Source organism: Mauremys reevesii, linkage group 15 (assembly GCF_016161935.1).
Source record: "Mauremys reevesii isolate NIE-2019 linkage group 15, ASM1616193v1, whole genome shotgun sequence".
NCBI lineage: Eukaryota > Metazoa > Chordata > Testudines > Geoemydidae > Mauremys > Mauremys reevesii.
This window is the reverse complement of record NC_052637.1, coordinates 41,596,137-41,619,976: the sequence shown is the minus strand read 5'-3', so window position 1 is coordinate 41,619,976 and position 23,840 is coordinate 41,596,137. Positions and strand designations below refer to the sequence as shown.

General features: G+C 58.3%; 1 protein-coding gene across 8 annotated transcripts in view; it reads left to right on the top strand.

The window, feature by feature from the left end:
* Nucleotides 1-3,189: 3,189 nt before the first annotated feature.
* Nucleotides 3,190-23,840, top strand: part of SDK2 (sidekick cell adhesion molecule 2) — a 161,491-nt gene continuing 140,840 nt past the window's right edge. For all 8 annotated transcript variants that reach the window (XM_039501736.1, XM_039501735.1, XM_039501733.1 and 5 more), the window contains exon 1: nucleotides 3,190-3,990. In XM_039501736.1, the coding sequence (XP_039357670.1) occupies nucleotides 3,912-3,990 (79 nt within the window). In that variant the 5' untranslated portion in view covers nucleotides 3,190-3,911. The remainder of the gene's footprint in view (nucleotides 3,991-23,840) is intronic.

The window sequence follows — 23,840 nt, the reverse complement described above, 5'->3', positions numbered from 1 at the left end:
CTTCAACAAGATGCCGTTGCTGTTAAGTCTGCTTGGAGAACTGAGACAGATGAAACCACCCTATTATCTATGCTCCATTCGCAGACAGGGAACATCTCCCAGTGCCTGCATGCACACCCTGGCTCATCTCCCGGCAGCCTTTGCTACAGCCGCTCACACGCTCTTGGACAAGAGAGCTACCAGCTCTTTTCCGTGCATGGGTGATCGGTGCTGCCAGAGGGGAAGCATGGGGGAGAGAGAGTCGAACATAGCAAATAAATTCTGGAGTCCATCGTTGCACCTGCCTTCTGGGTCAGGCTCAACCAGCTACTCTCTGGCTTGACCAGAGTTTTACAGCTGTGCACCGGCTTGGCCTGCTTTCCTCCCCACACTGTGGTGGCAGGGCAGCGTCGCACAGACAGCGACTTGTGGTGGAAGAGTGACCAATCGAACATCTGCAGGAAGGAAGGAACATCTGCGATGCCTCGCTGCCCTTGGTCCAGAGACTGTCCTCTGGTTACAAAACCCAGCATCTGCACAGGAGAGAATCTAGGCCTGTACCCCATGCTTCAGTGGAAAGTGGGGAAACCTCAGTCATGGAAAGTCATGTCCATATGGATGTGTGTGTATTTCTTCCTAAAGCCAGGTACTAAGTGGTTGGTTTTCTCATGAAACATGAGGGTTGATATTCCTGTTCGGAGTTTATCCTGTTTACTTAGTTACTACTTTACTTTTGGCCGACCCCCAGCAGAAGTCCTTAACCAACACAACATCTGTCTCTCCACCAAATTGAAGATCTACAACACAGTGGTCCTGACATCTCTCCTGTATGGTTCTGAGACACGGACTCTTTATAGACATCACATTAAACAGCTTGAGCAATTTCACATGCGCTCCCTCCGCTCAATAATGCGCATTCGCTGGCAGGACAGAGTGATCAATATTCAGGTCCTTGAAAGAGCAAATGCAACCAGCATCGAGGAAATGTTACTGAGAGCACAACTCAGGTGGACCGGTGATGTCATCAGAATGGAAGCCCATTGGCTCCCAAAACAGATCTTAGAAGATCAGGGTTGGCAGGGACCTCAGGAGGTATCTAGTCTAACCCCCGGCTCAAAGCAGGATCAACACCAACTAAATCATCCCAGATCTTGTATGGGGAGCTGAGGCAGGACAAAAGAAAGAAGCGCCATCTGTATACGCACTTCAAAGATAACTTGAAGAGCAGTCTCCAGTGGGCTGGCATCAATCACAAAGGATTCGAGCAAACGGCTCAGAACAGGACTTGCTGGCGGTCTCTGATAAGATCAGAGGTTCTAGTGCGACCAACAAAATCGTCTCCAAGCTGCACGTGAAAGGTGCCACAGAGCTGCATCATCAAACATCATGGCCAGGGACTTCCCGTGCCCTCCATGCGGGCAACTGCGCATCAGGGTTCGGACTTCGGAGTCATACGCGTAGTCATAGATGAGAATTGTGGCAATATTGTCACCATTGTAAGCTATGGACTACTACTACTTCTTACTTATACAGTAGTGCCCAGAAGTCACTGTCACATCTACTGTGCATGGAGCTGTACAAAGATGAAATAAGCTAGTCACTTGGTTTACAGGCAAAGTCCCACAATCCTGCTGTGGGTGGACCACAGAGCCCATTGCAAGACTGGGACCTGAGTCATTAGACATATGCAAGTTAATAGCTTCAAAATACTCTAAAGCTTTTCTTTTAAATCCCTTTAAACTGGCTTCCTTAACAATCTAGTAGCAGTGTGTTCCACTGGATAATTGTGAATTTTAATGTTTTTTTTAAAGTAGAGGGATTTAAAAAAACCCTGCAACTCTCCACACACTCTACAGAAGATCGGAAAAGAAAGGACAGAAGCTATCCCTGACTAGGGCAGGCTCAAAACGTAATCCCTGCCTCCTGTTGCTGTTTCTAGGACTGCTGCAGGTTGGCTCTCCTGGTTTATTCAATTGCTGAGCCACAGCTACTAATGATAAAACTCCCCCTTCACAGGCACTGCCAGCCTTTTTAAATGACAGGTTTCAGAGTAGCAGCCGGGTTAGTCTGTATCCACAAAAAGAACAGGAGGACTTGTGGCACCTTAGAGACTAACAAACTTATTTGAGCATAAGCTTTTGTGGGCTACAGCCCACTTCATCAGATGCATAGAATGGAACATAGCAAGAAGATATATATACATACAGAGAACATGAAAAAGTGGAAATAGCCATATCAACTGTAAGAGGCTAATTAATTAAGATGAGCAATTATCAGCAGGAGAAAAAAAACGTTTGTAGTGATAATCAAGATGGCCCATTTTAGACAGTTGACAAGAAGGTGTGAGGATACTTAACAAGGGGAAATAGATTCAATGTGTGTAATGGCTCAGCTATTCCCAGTCTCTATTTAAGCCTAAATTAATTGTATCTAGTTTGCATATTAATTCACACTCAGCAGTGTCTGGTTGGAGTCAGTTTTTGAAGCTTTTCTGTTGCAAAATTGCCACCTTAAGTCTGTTACTGAGTGACCAGAGAGGCTGAAATGTTCTCTGACTGGTTTTTGAATGTTATGATTCCTGACGTCAGATTTGTGTCCATTTATTCTTTTGCTAGAGACTGTCCGGTTTGGCCAATGTACACGGCAGAGGGGCATTGCTGGGTATATCACACTGGTAGATGTGCAGGTGAAGGAGCCCCTGATGGCGGCCGATGTGACCAGGTCCTAGGACAGTGTCACTTGCATAGAGCTGCGCACAGAGTTGGCATCGGGCTTTGGTGCCAGGATAGGTCCCGGGTTCGTGTTTTTCAGTGTCAGTTTTACGAGCCCTGCGCCATGGGGGGGACAAGGTTCATCCCTGCGCTTTGCAGGAGCTGGCCGGGCAGGGCCCGGGGCGCTGCCTGCAGACCGGCTGGGGCTGAAGGGGGAGCCCGAGCCCGAGCCCAGGCCCAGGCCCGGCGCCGGTGGCCCCAGACTCGTTCCAAGCGCAGCCCCGCGCCCTCTCCACGGTTGGCCACCGGGTAGCGCTGTGCGCCGCTCCGCCTCCCCCGGCTGAGGCTGCCCCCGCAGCTCGCGGCTCCGCGGCTGCCAGAGCTTCGGCTCAGTCCGCTGCCAGCGAGCGGAGCGGCGGCTGCCCGCCGAGAACCGGCCGAGGGGAAGGGCGGGCGAGCGAGGCGGGAGCCGGGCAGCAGCGCACCCCAGGCGGCGGCAGGCAGAGCCGGGGCGCGCCCGCCTCCCCACCTGGCCTCGCTGCCCTCGGGCACCTTCCGGGCTCCGGAGCGCGGGTGGCAGGAGGCAAAGCCCCGAAGGCGCCGGCCATGGGGATCGCTCCGCTGGCGGGCTAAGGAGGGGGAAGGGGAGCGCCCCCTCCCCCAGCCGGATCCCAGCCGCCCTCCCCCCAAAAAACTTTCCTGGCTGGATGCGGAGCGCGGATTTCGCCGCGCGTGGATAAAACTGCCGCGACCCCCGCGTGTCAGCGGCGGTGGGGCCGCCCCACGCCCCGGGGCTTTGCCAGCTTGGGGCGCCCTGCGAAGCGGCGGCCGGGCGCGGGGGGACCTTTGGAGCAATCGGGGGGGGTCCCCGCGGGGCCGAGCCCCGGTCCGAGGCGGGACCTCGTGCGGACAAGTGAAGTCAGGGCTACGTGTCCAGACCCCCCCACACCCTCCGGCCTCTGGAACTGGGAGCGGAGCCTTTCCTCGCCCGGTGGCGGGGCGGCGCCGGCTGCGGGCCGAGGGCAGCGCGGATGGGCCGTTTCCCTTAAGGTCTCCCCCTGCCCCGGGGGTCGGCGGCTGTTTTCGGGGCGCCCCCGGAGCCAGCCTGCCGCAGCCAGCGAGACTCTGCACCGGCGGGAGGAGCAGCCGGAGCCGGCGGCGCGGACCGGGCAAAGGATTATAAAAGTCGGGGAAAGTTCCCTCCCCGCCCCCCCGCGGACCATGGCAGGGGGCGGCCGCTGGCAGCCCCTGCTCTGCATCCTCCTCGCTCTGCAGGGGACCCCCGGCGCCGGGGCTCAAGGTAAAGCGGAGGGGGCACGACCCGGGGGGGGCCTTTCCAGCCCAGCCCCCGCTGGGCTGGAGCAGCCTGGGAGCGCGCAGGAAACCCGAGCCCTGCTTTGCACGGTTCATTATTTTTAATTGTGGGATTGACTTTGATGCTACCGCAAGCTCAAGAGACGCGCAGCCCCCCCGCTCTGTGGAGGTGTCTCTTTTATGTGCTGATTGAATCTCTGGGGCTGTCCCCTCCCCGTGCCCCTTTTCCCGGGCGTTTGAGTTTCTGGTCCTGGTGCTTGTTTTAAACAATGTTCTGCGTTGGTTCTGGGAGGAGGAGGGGACCTCGCCTTGCTGATGGAGAGGAGGAGCAACACCCGTTATGGAAAGTTGTGTCTGCATGAGACGGGGATATAAATCAGGAGCTCCGAGGGATAGGAAGGGAGACCACGGGGCTGCGGAGTCCTGGGACTGGGGCCACAACGATGTGGAAAAGAGAGAAATGTTTAAAAAAAAGACACGGAAACCCAGCGTGAATATAAAGGCCCGGGTGGGGGTGGCGGGGGGAGGCCGATCTTTCTGCCTGGCTCAGAGCTGGCCAGCCAGGTTGTGACTAACCCTCAAAAAATGAAAACCCGGTGCAACATTTGTAACGTTGAGCCGAGGAGCAGGAGGTGGTGTCCCGGCTCGGGGTTTGCTCCCTTGGGCCTGGTCAAATGGGACTGTGTAGGGTGGAATCGAGTGTGCCTGGGGCTCCTGCAGACAGCTGAGAGGAAGCAATGGAGCAGAATAGGGCAAGGTGTGAAACCTAATTTCTCTCTCCTTAGTCCTCCCGTCCCCCAAAATCTTGGTGTTATTTTGGAGTTAACTTTGCCTGCTGGAGAGGTGTGTGTGTGTGTGATTTCTGATGTATGCTGGCCTTTAATGGTTTAAACAAACTGGCTTTGTACTGTAAACTGTGACTCCATCTCCCTAGGTCCTCCAATCTGTTGCCTGAAGATAAGGCTGCTAGCTGGTTACAGGTGGGCGTGTTGTTAATAGCGGTAGCAGCAGGAGCAAGGCAAAGTTTGTCCATGTCATGGCTTTGAGGGGCATGAAGCCCTGCCCCACGCACACTTTTCCAGAGCTTGTCTCGCGTGGCTGGCTCGCTGAGGTGATCGCTTACATGCCGTGCAGAGTAGATGCGCCCCGGCCGTTTCCCCAGGCTGCGTTCCGTTCGATCTGGTTCCAGTCGCACCAAGTGGCTAACTGTGAAATCAGTGAACTGTATGGGGATGTGGCTATGGAGCTGTAGAAAAGTGTTGATTTGCGAAGCCCTGTTTACCCCAGCCGTGACCTGAAAAGCAGGCTCCTGGTCTGATGTCAAAAAGAGCCAATGCGGGTGGCTGGAATCAGAAAGTTGTGCATTCCAGGGGGCTACACGCTTGGAGAAAAAGCCACGCGAAAAAGGCATCTTTGAATATTTGATTGTCTGACGTGGAACTGAAGAAGTCCCTTGCCAAGCACTAAGGAAGGTTGTTGCCTCTGTCCCTCCCCAGAGCTCCCTCCTTGGAAAGTTTCAGAAGCTCTTTTGGAAAGGGATTGGATATTTGGTTAGCAATCCAAACAGCTGCTTGAAATGACTAGGAGCAGCTTTACACTGTGTGTATCTCTCCCAAGCACCTTACTCTCTCTCTTCCTATCTCAAGACCTGTCAAGATAACAATACAGCCAGGAGAGATTTACATTCAGGAGACAGGAGAATGGGGCCAACCGAACCCTGGAAGCTTATTACGGTTCCTTAGGTAGGGGGTGAAAGGAGGAGGGGGGATGCCCGACAACCCAACTTTATTCTTTTCTTCCAGGGTCTGGTGAGAACTGGCAGCTCCTGATAGCAGAGTCTTGTTCAGAGGGAAGCATCAGCCCCGGCAGAGCTGACACGGTAGCCCTAGCAGGTACAGGCAGGCAGGCAGGCTGAATCTTAACGGAGACCGTGTAGGGGCAGGAAGGAAGGCATCAGGTGAGGGAAGGCAGAGCTATAAATACCTATAATGGAGAAGGTGGGTTGTGCAGTAAAATGCTACATAAGCTTGCTGGGTAGGTGGTTGGCAACTGCCTTTGTTGCATCCTATTTCGTGCTCTTGAATTCCTGTGTCCGTGCTATGAGGCTTCTGCTAAGATTAACCATCTGTGCACACTGGGATTAGCCGGGGTGACAGCCCTGGAATGCATTTCCACCCCTTGCTTCGAGAGGCTCCGTTCGGAGTCTGGGGGCTTGAGTTTGCCACCGGTTGCGGAGAAGCTGCACGCTTGTATTTGATAAAGGCTAGCCTGCGATGTGTGTTCCTGCACTGTCTGTCCGTCCACACCCCCACTCTCCCCTCCCCCGGCTGGAGCTGTACCCGTTGAGCTGCAGTAATGTAAGTAATGTAGAGCTGCAGTTTAAAGGGGATTCGAGGCAGTGCTCAGTGAGCTAATACTGCCCCTCTGATAAGCTAATCGCCTCCAGGATGCTTATGTGTTGTGGAGCCTATTTCCAGCTGCCTCTGTTATCTGAATGGGCTGTATAAATAGTTGCCTGGTTCTCCAAGGGGCAGTGTGAGTTCACGAGCGAGCGCGGAGCAATGCCAGCCCCTGGACGCGGGGAAGGCCGGGCAGCCGGGCTGAAGGGAAAGGGGGCTTTCGCTGGCAGAGGGAAGCACAGCCCTTTTGTCCTTTCATTAATTAGGACTTTGAGGAAGTACAGAATCTCCTTGCCCAACAGCCACGTTCGGTTGCAAGGAATTCAGGGGTTAAGTTGCTAACTCCGGGGCTCATCACCTAGGCATGCTGGATTTGCGTGACATCTTCTGGGCTGCCTGCATCCCAGTGACTGTTAGGGAGTCTCTCTCTCTGCAGGTGCAAGGGGGCTATCGTATGATTTCAGCCCAGGCTTCAAATGAGGGGGAGAATCTAGAGGCAGAGCGTGCTATGGGGCGGGTGGTCCAGGCAGTTGGAGCTGCACAGGAGAAGGCCCTTGCGCCGCCAACTGTGAGATTGTGGCACTTGAGCTCGATAGGCAGGAGGGAGGGATAGAAAGGAGGAGGGTGTCTGATGTACGCAGTTGTACATCCATGGAAGGTACATGGGATGCACACGTGTGTTAAAGCATGTTGATCCATGTAGCAGATTTGCCTGAGATCTTGTATTACTGCTTGACTCTAAACAGCTCTGTAGCCGCACTTAGCACCCTCCCATCCCCCAGGTTATGGGGGCTGGGTGTGCAGAGAGACCCTGTGATCAGACAGGTTGGGGAATCTCTGACAAGGGGAGGTCGCTTGCACTGGATCTGGCCTGTAGAAGGGGTTGCAGGTGGGGAAGGAGGCCTCTGAACCCCTCCCTGAGACAGGCAGGGCTATAATATACTCTCCCTCTAAATTTATAGCCATCGTTTTCAGCAGCAAATGGAGCCAAAGCCCTCTCTGCCCCTGGCTTCAAACTCCCCATCCACTGCCTTTCCTTAGCACCGGCGCTATAATTTCTCAGTAATTAAGTTCAGAACATAACATATAAACTGGCAGTATATTATACAGGCAGTGCCTGTGTCGGAAGCTGTGAAGGTCTCTTTGATTGATTCACTCTCTCTCTGAGTTTCTCTTCTCCTTGTCTTTGAATCTCTGTCTTCCAGGTTCCCCACCGCTCTGTTTGTTCTTTGCCTTTGGAACTATTTCCTGGCGTCATGAACTTGCCTCCTGTTTGTTTTAAGGGCTCTGGGGTTCTTGTACAGAGCGCGACGCTTGGTTTAGGTGCATAGTTTTGCCTTGTTTAAATGGGTCTGGGTCAGAAGTGGTGATGGGGGTTTGCTTATTTTCCCGTTTCCCCCCCCAAACTTATTGTTTAATGAATTGAACTTTTCATATTTAATTCCAGGGGACGAGTTGTTGTAAATACGTGTGAGCCTCAGTGAACAGAACAATTGGGGGAGGGATGGGAGAGAATTTGGCTGTGAGGCTTAGATAGTCCTTGGTCCAAAACTCCTCCGCGTCCCCAGGGCAGCGGCCGGGCCATGGAGCTGGGCCAGAGGGGAGCCTGGCCACGTGGGGGAATGCTCACTGAGCCTGCGGCGCTGGCCTTTCTGGCAGGGCTCGCTTGTGGCACTGGCCCTTTGCGACCTGCTTGGATTTTTACTAGCAGGTGGTTGGAGCTGGGTTACTTGGGGCTTGCACCGGGATCTGGGCGTAGCGGGACCCCGATGCAGAGACTTGTTACATCCCATCTCCTTCGTGCTGTGAGCACAGGGTAACCTCACGGCATCCGTAGAGCAGTGGAGTCCTGCCGGGTGAAAGCCACTGTACTAGCCCCAGAGGCTGGTAAGGAAGCCCAGGGCAATGCACTGGGAGTGTAGCTGGAAGAAGGGGAGAGAGAAACCTGCCGGAGCAGGCCCCCAAGGTGGCTTTGGGCCGCAGAGACTGCGACTGCAGCTCCAAGGTGTGTACAGATTTCCAGTGGGGGCTGCTGGGAAGAGTCCTGCTGGAGCCAACGTGGGCACGCTGCAAGCTAAGAGAGGCAGTGTAGGCTCCAGGGGAGGTTGGGTTGGAGCATGAAGTCACTAAAACCCTGCAAGTCGTCATGAGAATTCGGAGTGAGAGAAACCTGCCAAGGTCAGAGTCTGTCTCTTCAGCTCGCGGCTGGGCCAATCCCCGTGCGATGCCAGCCGCATCCAAACTGGAAACTGCTCTTCCCCACCGACTCGTGCCCAGAACCATGCAGGGCGCTCCGCTCTGAGCAGCGGCCCTCTCCCCTCCCCTGCCCAACACACAGCAGAAGGGATTCCGGCTCCGGCTCGTTTCTGGTGGCTAAGTGCCGTGTCCGTCAGGCATGCCGGGCCGGCTCCTCTCGTATGCCCGCTGTAGCCCTTCTGGGCTTCGCATCCACCTACGTAGCAAGCTGGGTTGTCTCGGGGAGAAGCTGACAGCAGCGGGCCCCTGATGGGCAGAGAAGCTGCAGAACACCTGAGCCAGGGAGACAGAACTCCTCTCCCTGCGAGGAAGCGCCTCCCTCTGGATCCTGAGTGGTGCGTGGGGGAGCCCGTACCCGTTCTCCCAGGAACTCAAGGGCTTCGTTCTTCGGGGCTGTGTCTGGGCACCAAATTCTATTCAAAACGTTTGACGAGGGAAGAAAATAACTGAGCAGCGTAGCAAGTTGCTGTTTGTGTGCCTGCACCCTGTGCTCTGGCGCTGGGGGGGTCAATTGCCACCTGTATCATGGCCTTTCAGCCCCCTAGTGCTCCCAAAAGCGCCCCCAGAGCCACATGTGGGAAGCGTGGAGGGGGGTGGCCGCCGCACCTTCCTATTGAGCCGAGGAGAGCCGCATGCTTTTGTGTGCGCTCTGTCGATTCAGCCAGCTGAAGAAAGAGGGATCGATAGAGCGAGAGCAAAGGAGGAAAAGAATGAAAAAGTGAAACAGCTCAAATGCTGAAAGAGGGATCGCTCCTGCCCCAGAGGTGCTTCCCGGCACCGGCAGCTGATTCTGCCGTCCCAGCTCCCAGGAAAGAGGCGTGAAGAGTTTCTTACCCGCCGTCACTAAAACAAAAGACACCCTGACACCTGGGGAAGACGGAATGAGAGTTTAATTACAGCCTGGCTGTGCCATGTAATTATTAATTACTCACGGCAAAAAATAACTTATTGATTAGGGCCTCTCGCTAATTACCAGCAGAATGCAGCGCTCGGCACGGGCTAATCAGTCACAGATCTGAAGAAGTGGGGTGCTGGACCGAATGCCTCCGCACCCCATCCCCCTCCCCCACCTGGCTTTGCCCAGCTGCCCTGAGCAAGGGCGTAGGATGCATCTTCTCTGCCTCCTGTGGCTGCTCCAAGTTTGACTTAGGCCCTGACCCCATGATCGGAGCCCTGTTGTGTGCCAGGCTCCATTGCAGGATTGACGCTGTGATGACGAGGTCCCTGGGGCGAGGCCTCTGTCTTGTGTTTGTACAGCTCCAGGCACGCTGATGCTCTGCAACAAATGGAGCCCCCTAGTCTCCCCGTCTAGGGGATGCTTTCACCTTGCGGACGTCAGATCCTTGGTTTCTCAAGCCCTTCCTGGCTCGAGAGTTTCTTTTGTCCAGGACTCAAAAGGAACCGCCCGTGCTAGGCCTTGTGACCTTGTCGAAAACAGCCGGGCAGGGCAATAGAACCTGTGGCTGATTGACATGGTGCAGCCCGTGGCAAGATGTCAAATGTTTCAAAATGTCACTAAAAATATTGGGGGGGGGGGCAAAGAGAGGGGGGACTTTGTTTGCAAATTTCAGCCTTTTCCTGGGAGCCCTGCCAGACCCCCTCTTGCTGATCTAAGGACAAACCCTGCATGGGGACTTGTCTCCCACCCGGTTCTGGGGGAGGGAGCAGCAGTACCCCTCCCAAGGGCAAAGAGACTCTAGTGGGATTTAAACTGCTGCGGTCAGGCCTGCAAGGGATTGGGAGACTTAGGGCTCCAGACAGGATTGGTGGGTGGGGAGGGCAGACCAGACTAGCTCCCCGGCTAAAGGGGCTTATTAGGCGGGATGCTGAGGCACCTTCTGGCATTCACGGGCTTTGGGCCACCCCACGGCTCTGCACACCCATGTTTGCTGACCTACCCGCTCCCCTGCCCCCACCTAGCCACCGGGCTCCACGCGGGGTTCCGGGCTCCACACGGGGTTCCAGGCTACTGCGATGTCTTGCCCTCCAGGTGGGCTTGTTTTACTGGGGTTGAACTGGAGGGGGGAGAGATGCCCCTTCCCCTGCCACCCAGAGGCAGATGGGGCTCAGGAAGTTAGTAATTGGAATTAGTTGGGTGATTTGGGGAGAACCAGCTATGCCCGCAGCGAGGCCAAGGTCGCAGGCAGGATGATCCCTGTCAAACGCCTCCCTGCCCCACGTTCTCCCACCCAGCCCAGTTACTGGGCAGGCACCGCAAAGTGTCCACTGCCAGCCCTGCCGTCTGGGTGAAGGGACCCCCCCAGCAGGCAGGTTCCTCTGTGTAAGATCAGCAACGGCCGGCAGGTCAGTACCCCACCGCCTGCTGCAGGGAAGGGGCTGCCCTCAAACTGAGCTGTGAATTTGGGGCTGGGGCCGGGCTAGCTGGCCCTGTACGTGGCTTTGCCAGCGAGCCTCGGTCCCGACCTGCCGAGCTGCCTGCCTGGGCTCGCCTGAGCAGAGGCAGCTGATGGTCCCGGGCTGAGCGGTGGGTTTGCGATGCAGCCAGTTTGCTCGTGAAATGGAGACTGTTTAGCCACTCGTGGATCTCTGGGGGATGCTGCCCCACCCCATCGTGGCCTAGAAGCTGCGTTCCCTGCTGGTCGACTGGGCCCTTGGCCAGCTGGCGTAAGGCCGATTATCTGCCCTCACTGGTGCAGAACTGCTGGCAAGTGCCCGGTTTTGCCCTAAGACTGGGTGCCCCCCGTGACTCTGGCACTGCCCCCTACCCCCGATCAGTGCCGGGCTCCTCCGTCCCCCAGGGCAGGAATGGGGTTGCTGCTTGCAGCCTTCCTCAGCTTCGCTCCCCTCTAGACTGATCTCACCCTCCCGCGTCGTATCGATTTTTTTTGCTGCTGCTTAGTACAATTTCCCGTAGGCTGAGCCCTCTTGTGCCCCTGATGCTTCTCTCTGTCCCCACCCCCCACACACAGACCCCTGTGGGTCTTTGCCAGGGGATGCCCGTCTGGGCCCCTCGGTGCCATGGGGAGAGTTGTACTGTACCAAGCTGGCAGGCCCAGCGTGCCCAGGAGAGGCCCAGCCGGTTGCGTCGTTCACCGATCCAGTCTCCACGGCAGCCAGAGGCCGCTCTGCGCCAGTGGCCCTGCTGCCCAGCCGGATCGCGGCCCCCTCCTTGCAGCGCCGTATCGGATTTAAGGTGGGTGGGCGCATGAGCTGCTGGCCTTGTGCGAAGCGGCACGGGGAGGAAAAGTGGCTTTCGGGGAAGAAGGGGGTGAAGGAGGAGACAGGACGATTAAAATTTGATGCTGCTTAGAAAGCCATTAGTGGCCTGCAATGGCCATGAAATTTTGATGATACGATAATCGTAAGGGGAGGGAATATTATTGGCTGCAACGCAGCCCATTAGTGACTCTGGGGGGGAGCTCGGTTCGAGCAGAGCCGGGGGGTTGTTTGGGTGGCTGGGAACACGGGGCCATTGTCTGTATCATTGTAGAGCCACTCCGGGCTGGCGTCTCTCTCCGGGTCTTTTGGTCTCAGTTCCCCCGGCTGTAAGGAGAGAAGCGTAATCCTCCTCTGACGTTCCATCGCTGCACGTAGCAGCCTGGGGTCACAGGAGGGGCAAGTGCATAGGCCAGAAACTGACGGGAAGAGTTCCCACTGAAGGCAGCAGGAATGCAAGCGCTTTGGGATCTGACCCTGGATAAGTGGCTGCGGGAGCATGGAGGCCTAGTGGGCACCATGTGGTGAAGGGAGCACCTTGGGCGTGGTGCCAGGAGGTGCTGAGCAGGGCTGGCTGGATGTAGAGTTTCCTGGGGTGAGTCACTGCCCCGCCTCTGTGACTCAGTTTCCCCACCTGTACAAATGGAGGACGTTCTCTGCCCCCTGGGGCATGAGACATAGCGAGCCCGTGCCTGCAAAGCAAAGGGGCACCATACTTACTATTGCTTATCACGATTCGCGTCCCAGGGAGCTGCCCTTCAGAGCTGCGGTTCCCGAGTGAGCGAATCCCCGTCGCCTGTATGTAGCGCGTGCGAATGTGTGACATGGTCCCTGTGGGTGGAAGGGGCTGATGGTGGAGGCTTGAGTCAGGGGCACTGTAAATTGACACCTCCCTCCCCTCTGCCAGCGTGCCCCAGTCCTGACTGACATCATCCCCCTCAGCACCAGCCCAGGGGGGAGACCGTCCCTGGTGGCCGCCGTATGATCGCGAGCAGGGTTTGGCATGAGAGAGGGGCCATCGGGCTCGTTCTCAAGGCAGGGCACAGAGAGCCCTGAGCGAGGGCATCCTTGGCAGCGTTGGGGAGGAGTGGGCGTCCCAGTGGCCAGGCAGTCCGGTAACCGATGTCCTAGGCTTAGGGACACTGGCTCCTCTCTCAACACCGCAGCTGGGGAGGGTGTGCGGGGCCTCGATGGAGCAGGGGCTAGCAGCTCCCCTGCCTTACCGATGGGGATCAGGCCGCCAGGCTGCGCCATTCAGCGGGCGTCAGAGGAGGGAGCTGGAGGTGAGACCTGGATGCTGGCTGCTCAACCCCCAGAAAAATGCCCGTAATTACCGTGGGGGGATGGAGCGTGGGCGAGGACAGTGGCATCCGCTCGAGTGAGTGGCAGCTTGCGGGGTGAATGTGGCACTGGGTGGCGCTTCCCTAGGGCGGGGGCGATAAGACAACTGCTGGGCACGATGCTTAGCAGCCCTCCTCCTCGCAGCCCTTTGCAAACCTTCTCCAGCGATGGGCAAACCGAGGAGAAGCGAGCTGCTCACGGGCCCCTGGCCTAGAACCCAGGAGTCCTGGCTCCCACTCCTGTGCTCGGGGTGTTGGCACTAGCCCGAGCGGCCGGCCTGGCGGCCTTGACTAGGACTCTGGAGTGCCTAGAGCCTGCGGTGGCTGGCGCTGTGTAAATATCTGAGAAATGAGGCAGTGATTATAGAGAGACTCTAATGCACCTCTCCAGCACGCGGCTCCTGTCAGTCCCTGCTGAGCAGCAGGCAGCCACGGCGGCCCGATTAGCATTGACGTGACCTCGCGACTCATTTAATAGGGTTGTGGGGGGGGGTTGGCATGTAAATGCACAGCCGGCAGCCCTCCTCTTCTCAGGGCTCATAAACTACGCAGGGTCAGGACTCGGACTGGGGCCGGGGGGGACTTCCAGGAAAACCCAGCATGCCCCAGGCCGAGCGAGCGGGGTGGCACTGTGCCGTCAGAGGTGCTGCCTTTCAGATGAGACGGAAATCCAGGCCTGGCCGTGGCTGCTTTCTTCAGCAGAACATTGTCTGGAGCCAGCGGCGTGAACCCTGGAGCCCTGGCTGAATCCCAGCAAGGCAAGTACAGCGGATGCACGATCCCTGGAAGTCCCTGTGTGCTCCAGCTGGGTCCCCGTTCCTGCAGTGTTGCTGTTGTAACACATGCTGCTTCAGCCAAGGCCGGCTGCCTCCGAGATGGGCAATGGCTGTGGGCTATGAACCGCGGCACGCTCTGCTCTGTGAACAAGGAGACATCAGTGCAAACAGTCTAATGTTGTTATCAAACTAAAAAGCCAGGGAGCAAGAGGGTTGGAAATGCCCCCCCCCCCCCCCGGGCTGTTCTGTGGCTATCACCTAGGGTGACCAGATATCCCGATTTTATAGGGACAGTCCCGATTTTTGGGTCTTTTCCTTATATAGGCTCCTATTACCCCCCTCACTCTGTCCCGATTTTTCACACTTGTTGTCTGGTCACACTTGTTTGGTCACCGGAACTTCCCTGAAGCATGGGAGAGCTGGCGTTGGAGGCTGCAGGGGAACCCAGGAGTTCGGGCTCAGACCACTAGAGACAAGCCCACGATGAAGTGATCTGATCACAACCTCGGTGTTTAGGAGCCACCTTTCTTCGTAAGCTGTTCGGCCCTCCAAAGCCCTGGGACTAAGCTCCTGACTTTGTACGGCTCTGTAGGGTGTTCTCCGGTGGCCTGGAGCTGGGCCGCTGGTGCGGTGTGCACAGTTCGGCTCTCAGTTGACGCTGTGCGGCTGGTGTGGGGGCTGAGGGAAGCGGTGGAGGCCGGCTGGCAAGGAAACGTGAAGTGCAGAAGCTCTGGCTTTGAATGGGAGACGGGATCAGCTTGCTGACGCGCAGGGCGTTGCTGCAGCCGTGAGGGTTAGCAGGACAGGCGAGAGGCTTTTCAACACACACCATAAAACCCAGCCGCTCATCTGCACCGGGGCTTCTTTGAGCTCCAGGGGAAAGCTCTCTGGACTTGGCGACGTATGAAAGCAAATGGGCTTAATTAATGGTGGCCGAGGGCAGCGTGCGGCTGCTTTCAGCTCTTAGATCTGCGTTTGTGCAGGTTGCTCTCCGGCTTGTTCCTGGCAAGAGCCTTGGCTGCCATGCAGCCGGCCTGATGGTAGGGCCAGGTTACTGTCCTGAGGAGGAGACGCAGCTGGTGCCTGAGGCAGGCCAGGCGTCTGTGGGCCAAGTGCAAGCAGGAAAGGCAGCGTCGCTAAGGGGCTTCAGTCCTGCCTCTGGTTTTGCACCCCTGTTCTGTGGCTGGAGCAATCGGGTGGGGGGGGGGGGGGGGGTTGGGCTGTCTGAGCTCTGACCTCAGTGCGTGCTATGAACTGTGTCCAGGTTGGAGTGAGTGCATGGAATTGAGGCTGTGGCCAGTCTGGGATCGGAAACCAGCTCGTCCATCCTTCCTGTGAGAGATGACCTGATGCCATGGGGATGGGCTCCACATAAGAACCTGGGTAATTCAAAATCAAACCCCCTTGGCAGTGCCTTTTTGAAGACTCTGCCCCCTTCTAAGGCCCTGAAAGTATCCAACTGGGGTAGCCGGCTTCCCTCCCGCCCCTGCTGGTGCTCGGACACCCTGGGCCGTTTCTCAGGCCTGTAGTTTGCCGGCTCCCCTCTGTCTTTGTGGAGGGGCAGGCGTGAGTGTGAGACACCGCAGCTGGCATGGTGCCTTCCCGATGGGTGACGCCCTGCTGCCGAGGCAGCCTGCGGGCACTCTGGTACGTACAGTCTGGCGGATCCAAGCATGCCGGAGGTGCGTGTTATGTGAGGCGTCACAGCCCATCTGCAGCCGCTGCTCAGGCAGCCTCTGGTGACTGCGTGGAAGCTGAGCTGGGCCCAGCCGCAGCAGGGCTGGAGGGTGACTCCTGTATCTAAGGTGTCTTGGGGAAATACCTCCCATCTTTCCTCCAGCGCCCCGGGCAATGCGCTGACGGAGTCTGGCTCGTGCACCTCACGCCAGGCTGGAGGGCTAGTTCCTACCGCGCCCACTGCTTAAAGCAGCTGCTGGCTGAGCTCGCCCTGCAAGGCTCTCCCGGCATGGAGGTGCTGCCCCCAGAGACCGCGAGTCCCAGCGTGCAGCGGGAACCGCCCCCCCCTCGAGCCCAGAGGCCAAGCTGCATTGCATGGTGGGATTTGTAGAGGCTGCTTGGCACTGAGAAGGATGGTGCTGAGGGCTGGCTCTGCTCAACGCCTGGACCCTTGGGCTCTTTGCAGGTTGCCAGAGTGAGCCTCTGTCATTCTCACTCTGACTGCAGCGAGCGTCTGTGCGAGTGGCCCTCAGACCGCGGCCAGGTGAGCTGCCCCAGAGCTGCAGTCAGCCTTGGGCGATGCAGGGCCTCGTGTAGCCCATTCTGAGCCTTTGCTCTGAGAGAGCGGAAATCTGCCCCTAAATGTTCGCGCCTCCTCCTCAGCCTGTTTCCGGGGGGCCAGCACGGCCCTGAGCCCACCAAGGAGGGTGATTGTGTTTCTTCCTGCTGCATGCCCAGGAATGTTTCAAAACAAAGGAGCCGAGGGGCAGCTGCGTCCCGGCGTGTAGGAGGAAGATGCACTTAGGAATCGAGCATGGTAGCCGGGAGTCCTGGGGTCGCCCACCCGGAGTTGGTGAAAGCTCTCGGCTGCCTCCTATTTTTAAATCAAAAGCTGCTCATGCAGCCCCACTGGTTTGGAGTTTGCCTATAGATCGGGGGCCGAAGGGACACTCGACTGGAGTAAGAGCCTCTTGGAAGCAAGGCACCCGCGTGGATTTCTTCTCCTGGATTTATTTAGTGAAACGCTGGGTGGGGAATACCCAGGAGTGCTGCTGGCAGCTGTGCTGGGGATAGGAAGCTGCAGGTGCATGACGCGCACAGCTGGCGAGGTCTGTCCAGGGTCCATGTCGCTGGTTCTGTAGTGATACCACTGATCCCCTCTCCCTTACCAGCCCTGCCTCTTCTAGGACGCATCCCCTGAAATTTCCCCCTACCGCTCACTCCATGGCATCCAGGTCAACGCTGCTCTCCTCTTTGTTTCCTTATTGGCATAAGATGGGGGGACTTGTGCTTGCTGTCTGGTCGACCCTGTGGGAGCAGAACAGGGCTTCCCGTAGGTCCTACGGAAACAGTGGCGCTTGGGCTGCCTGTGACGAAGTGGGAACATTCTTGATGTGCTCTTCGAATACTGAGTGGGGAGTATTGACCTGGGAAGGTTGCAGGGGAGTTGTGCTGGGACAGCCTGCACTGGGGAAGGGGGGACACCTGAGCATGTAACATGAGAACCCAGGAGGGGGGTTGGAGGCCAGGTGACACCTCTGCCCGGGACACTGGACAAAGGACACAAAAGCCGGCTGGCGGGTGGGGGCGGCTGAGTGAGAGGCTGGGGGGAGTTTCAGTTTGGAGCTGGCTGGGAAATGGAGGTGAGCCCCGACAGGGCTTGGGCTTCCCAACGGGGCTGTGGCCTCCCTGGGGCCCCAGATGGACCTAACTAAATGGGGTCCTGTTGTCTGTACTGGCAAGACCTGTTTTGGACTGTGTTCCTGTCGTGTAAATAAACCTCTGTTTTACTGGCTGGCTGACAGCCCTGGTGAATCGCAGGGAGCCGGGGGTGCAGGGCCTTGTCTCCCCCACACACCGTGCCACTGCCTTTAAAGTTTCTCGGCAGCTCAGGGGCGTTCTGTTTGAATTGATCTTGCAATCCAGAGGGCAGGCTTCACGTGTGGCGGGTTCTGCCGCGTATGCCAGACCCGGAGCCCGAACGATGCAGAAGTGAAATCCCCGTTCAGCCGATCAGTCCCAAATGGGCTCGTGAAACAATCGACACCTTTGTTCTCCCGCCGCACCATGCACGCACCCTCGGAGAGCAGCCCACTGCTGTTCCTAAACTCGTGGCCAGCGAGATACCAGCTCCCCACTCAGAGGCTGCAGGAAGACCCCTCATTAGCAGAGCTGCCCTCTAAGCTCATTATCAAGTTGCGTGTTGCTGGGTGGAAAACAGTCAGGGCTGGGACCATAATAAATATGCCGCTGTCAGTGTTGATGTGATTGCACTAATGAAGAGAAATCAGCCACGAAAGGGAGCTGCTGCGCTGCCACAAGCTCCCTTCCCCCCGGGCAGGGTGCACTTCGCCCCTTTTTCCCGCGGTTCCGCAGAAGAGTGAGGAAGCCAAGGGAACGTGACAGGCGGGTGGGCGGAGGTGGCGGACGAGTGAGAGGGAGGAAGCGGGAGCCGCTCTTGGGCCCACTGGAAACACGACAGGACGCGGTTGGGAGCGTGGGATTAGAGCTTGTCTCCTGAGTGCCTAGCGCTTCTCGTGCTCCGGCTCTCGCAGGGCACTTGCCACTTTGCTGGGCTGGACGCCAGCCGCGTGGGCAAATGCAGCTCGGCCCTGGGGCGCTGGGAGCTGCTGCTTCGGGAAGGGGGTGCAAAAGGAGGGTTACCGCCTGCTGTTTTTGGAAAGCGCCATGGGATCTCTCAAGCCTCCAGCCGGACAGCAGCTCCCGGAGGCAGGCAGGGAACCCTCTTGTGGGAGAGATGCCCCTTGCCTGGGGAGCGGAGGGAGGAGGCCAGGCTGACTTGGGACTCAGACGTATGTGGACTGTTCTGCCAAGCATCCTCTGGGGATTCCTCCCAGGGCTGCCTCTGTCTCTGGAGGCTCCTTAGGCTCAGGCCTAGGGGAGAATGACTCTCCCTGGGAGTGGGGGCAGACTTCAGAGCAGAACACTCACCAAAGCCATACAGGCGAGGCTCATCTTACGCGGGGGCTCCGTTCCGCGGTTAGCGCGTAAAGCGAAAACCGCGTATAGTCAAAATTACATTGAGTGGAATGGCGGGCGGAATCGCCCGCACTACAGGTACAGTATTAAAATTATGTTTCTCTTTTTTTATTTTGTTTTTGCCGACCACGTAAAGCTGAATTTGTGCACGTTAAATGTGCGTAAGATGCAACAGACCTGGACAGCTCAAAACCTTGTGCTGGTGGAATGCAGGATCTGCGGCTCTGCCTCTAGGGGGCGCTGCTTTGGGCTGCAGGGTTCTCGGGCTCATCAGCTGTTCACATTGCATGGCCCAGGGACAGTGCGGCTAGCCAGGCTTTGGTCCGTCCAGGCGGACGTATCTGGCATTCCTTCATGCCTGTTCGCCCCGGTGAAGGGGCGTGCCGGCCGGGGAATCCAGGCAGTGCCTGCCTGTCTGCTGGGCATAGGGCAGGAACCCTTCTGTTCAGCCTGGCGCTGGGACCGAACCAGAACCCTGCATCCAGACACTAGAGCCCGTCTCAGACAGAGCCAGCACCGGCGAGGAGCAGGCCCAAGCGTGCTGTAGGAGGCAGGATAAGAGATGGGCCGATGCTGCGCACGGAGAGCAAGTCACCGCGCTCCAGGGCGCCCTGCAGGGAGGCAGTTTGCTCACCAGCAGGTTTCTGCGAGTGGGCAATTAAGCAGAGCGCCCGCAGAGCTCCGGTGGCGGCTTGGCTGCCAGCACGCAAGGCTAATGGGCAGGTGCTCTGACTGCAGCCTGGGAACAGACGACTCGACCGCTCTCTTGTGACCTCGTCCCGTGGGCCGGCTCCTGGGGTCACGTGCCGGCCAGGGGAGCTGACTCCTGTGTCCGCGTGGCCCTGCGCTGGGTCCAGGGGGAGGCTGGGAGAGCTGCCTCACTGGCGTTAAATTCTCTGCCCTTTGAGGGACAAGGGGTTTCCCGTCAGCCCTCCCCTACCGGCCCTCTTGTCCTTCGGGCAAAGGAGGGCTTGGGCACTGCTCCTTCTGGAGCCGCTGGGTGCTGCTGCTTCTGGGGTGGCTGGACAGTCTGAGGAGGGGGCATCTCCGGAGCACCACGAGCTACTTCCCCAGATCTGCAGCAGGCAGGAAAGGCCTCGGTACCGAGTGGAAGGAGCTGTCAGGGCATCACTTTGCAGCCCCAAAGCCGCCCCGCCCCAGCCCGCCATGCCGCTGGGAGCAGGGAGCCGGCGAATGCTTTGCATTCCTTCCCGGCCCCTCTGTCAGCAGCCTGCTGTGGGCCACCTGCCTCCGGCCAGTTGGGCAGCCCCCTCCCGGGACCCACAGGAATGCTGCTGCTGCCGAAGTTCTGGCTGGGAAACTCAGTAACCTGATCCTGAGAACTGGGGGTGGGGGGCTATGGACGTGACAGCCGCAGCAGGTGTGTTGTCCCCGCACTGTCCGGCCTTTCTTGTACTCTCTCTGGGTCGGAACGGTTGGCTCCGAGCACATGGAATTAGCCACCGGAGGGTACCCAGGAGCTGGGAGCAAACCTTTCAGCCGCAGCCCACCTGCCATTGCCTTGCTCTCTCTGGCCCGTGTGACGGCTGAGGCCAGGAGAACCAGCACCGGCTGGCTGGGCCCAGCAGGGCCCCAAGGGGGCTGCCGCTGCCTCGTCTTTGAAACAGAGGAGACTATAGGGTCTCCATTGGGGGCCACTCTGATCGAGAGAGAGAATTGAATGGTGGGAACTGCCGTCTCCTCCAGCTGCTGCTCAGAACAAGGGCCGCTGCAGCCTGCGCTATTTTGTTTGTCAGCCAGGTGCCACCTCCTGGCAAGCAGCCGACGCAGCCCACAGCTGGGCAAAGCCTGAGGAGCCCTTGGCAAACACCTTCTTGGTGCTGGCAGCTGGCAAGTGCCCAGGGCAGCATGTGTGAAATCTTCACGGCACTCTGAAAACGCAGGGGCTGGATTCCCCTGGGCTTGGGAACGCCGGAGCGGATTGCGGCTCCCAGTTCTTCCCCCAGCTCTGCAGGGGCCTGCTGGCTCTGAACTAAAAACTGCCCAGGCTAAATAGAACCCCCCGCCCCATGCTCCCCCTCTCCCCTCATTGGGACCTTGGCATCATCCCCACGGCAGCCAGGAGTGATGTCACGAACGGGATTACGACTTCAAGCACAGTAACAAGCAGCCAGACCAGACTGTAGTTGTGAAGAGCAGAGATCTTGTCTCTCTCTGTTTTTCTCCCCTGTCCAAGCAGCGTCGGTGGCGGAGCGAGGGGAGAGGGGCGGGGACGCGTATAGAAACACAACGGATTGGGGCTTGCTAGAATGTCGACCCGGCGACCCCGAATCCCCCCAAACCGCCCGAGAGCCTGCGCGACGCGCCAAGCCCTGGCTGGCCGAGGTGGCGAGGAAGCCCCAGCGAAGCTGGAGAGAGGAAGGGGTTGGACAGAGTGGGGAGCTCCCGGTGGGGGAGAGCGCTCAGTGCCCCGCAGCAGGACGAGCTCATCAGTTGCCTGGGAAGTGCTGTCAATGGAGGAGGAGCCATTCCCGCCCTCTGGAGCCCCAGGGAGTCGCACCCCATTGCTCGGCTCTGCTCCATGGCTTTTATTCTCCAGGTCACAAAAACATCAGGTCAGACCTGAAAGGGTTAAACGGGAGCCTTCCTCCAGTGAGCCGACTGTCCATGTGTGGAGCTGCAAGCACTAGTCCCCGTAACCCTCCCTGCTCCCATTTATGCAGAGGGGGAAACTGAGGCGCAGAGGAGCAGCAACTTGCCCAAAGTCACCCCGCATGTCAGTGCCAGGGTTGGGAATGGGACCCAGGCATCCGGACGCCTGACCCAGGACTTCAGCAGCTGGACCAAGTGTCCTCTTCCGCTCAGTGCTGCCTGCAGGAGCGGGTTTAGTCTGAGCTGCCCGGGCGCTGTGTGTGTGTGTGTGAGCACGCGTGTGTGCGCCTTGTTCAGTTCTGTCTCATCAATCATTCCCAGCCCTAATGTGAAAATGCCACGTTCCTCGGAGCCGGGGAAGGGAAGGAAACCTTGACGGTTTCGACCATTAGCGGCAGGAAGTCGTTGATCTAATTTTAGCTGCGATCACTAATTGCCTTTTACGGCGCTCGGTGAGGTGACTACCTGAGAGAGCCCTCCCTCCTCTAACCTTGAGCGCCTGCCCTGACTCACGTGTGGCCAGAGCTCCACATGCGGCGCCGGGTTTTTGGTCCAGAAGAGTTGGCCGGTTCCCCTCTGCGCCCTGGGTGCTCAGATGGAGAAGTGGCTTTGCCAGCGGCTGCAGCAATTGGGCTGTTCCCAGCTGCGGAGGGCAATGCTGCGTTGGCTCCTGGAATGTTTGTGATGCATGAAGCATCTGGAGGCAAAGCAGCTCGCTGGGCCCCCTTCCAGCTCGTTGCTGCGTCTGGAGTGCCGTTGTCTGAAACCTGGGCAGAGCAGTGCCCAGGCAATGCGGCGGGATGCGCTGGAGTCTGCGGCGTGCGTTACTGCAGCAAGCCGTCTGATGCGGGACCGTCTCTTCCCTCGCCACCCGCTGCACCGTGGTACCGGGGCTCCGTACGTAAGCCGTACTTCCGGGTCTGAGTCTGCCTGGCATGGGACTAGGCCAGGGGTCTGCAGAGCCTGCGGTAGCTGATGGTCCCAGGAGGCACTTGTCCCATGGAGCCAGATGCTGCTCATCCTACACCAGTACACCCTGCAGATCAGCATTCAGCATCAGGCGGGGTGATTGTCTAAGAGGGGCAGCCTTGGAACCAGATCAAGGAGAGCAGGCAGAGAGGAACCGCACCGGGGGTTACCAAGCAAAGAGCACTGTGGCGATGAGGTGTTGCAGGAAGTACCAGCCAAAGAGCCCAGGGTCGCAGCACCCTGTGGCCTTCTGGTTGGCCCCGGGTCGCTGTTTAACCCTGGGAGCTGCCCAGGAATTGTCGGGGTGACCATGCAGACCAGTGCTGCTGCGCCGCCAGACCTCAGCTCGCTTTCGGCTCCCTGGTCTCCCACCCCAGCCGGACTCGCCCTGGCTCTTTGACTGCTGCCTCGGGGCTATCCTTGACTTGTGGATGCCAGCCCAGCTGTGACCACTAGCCCAGACTGCCTGCGCGGGATCCCTGACGGGAGGAGTTGGGGTCAATGCAGACAACAGGTCTAATGGAGCATCACGCCCAGCCGCGAGCAGCATCTCCCTGCTCTCACTCCAGGTTATCGGACAGAATTGCTGCCGCCTTCCCCAGCTGCCAGGATTGAACCTTCCATCCAGCGTGAGCGTCACCCGTTGGCTGGGCCAGGCTTGGTGTCAGGACGGCACAGCCCGCCTGGGCAAACGCTACCCCGCGTCCGATGCCAGCGCTCCAAAGCTGGGTGTTTCCTTTGCAGGCCGTTACCCCGAATGCCCTTCCAGCGCACGGCCCTCGTGCAGCGGGGCCGGAGCCTGCCAGCTGGGGCCACGAGCTGGCATGTGTCTGCAGTGAGTTCATCCAGATGCCACCTGGTGCCCTATAGGTGGATGGTCTGTGGCCCCTCCCTAAGCGGGGATGGGACCAGCTCTGTTACTGTGGGGCATGGTGCCCCCTTCCAGTGAGACAGGGGAACGAACCCCTCCCCGGACGCTTCAGAGCTGTCCTAGGCTAGTTCTGTCTGTCCCAGGGCAGCCGCGCACGCTGCTGGCAATGGGCATGTGCTTCTGCTGCCTTGGCAGATAGGAGCTGGGCCTTGTGCCAGGTGCGTGGCACCTGTGCCCGGAGCACGAGGAGGAGAACCAGGCTAGATGCTGGTGAGCCAACGGGGCTGCGAATCAGCTGGGTCCCAGCTTCTCCTGCCAGCCAGGAGAGGCCCGAGCAGCAGGGGCGAGGGCAGAGCGTCCAGCAGCATGAGTTTATTCATGACTCAGAACAGTTGCTGGAGTGGAGCGCTATTTTTAGAGCCCTTAACTGATGGGTTTTTTTGTGGGGTTTGTGTGTAGGTTTCCTGTCTAAGGAGCGGGCGTTCCATGGGGCCAGTAACTCTGCTAGGCGAAGGAGGAGGAGAACGGGGGGAGGGCTTGAGAAAAGCAACATCCACATGATGCATCTATGAAATGTAGCTGGCGCTAACCGAAGGAGACTCCCGCAAACCTGCGAGTCTGTTGTCTCTGGCTGCGTTTTGGTGACGGGCCCAGCCCCGGGTGGGACGGGTGAATAAATCGTCTCCTTCATTGCAGTGGGTTCCTGGTTCCTCTCTCCCACGCAGGGGGTGGCCTCCTGAACAGGATCAGCCAGCGGT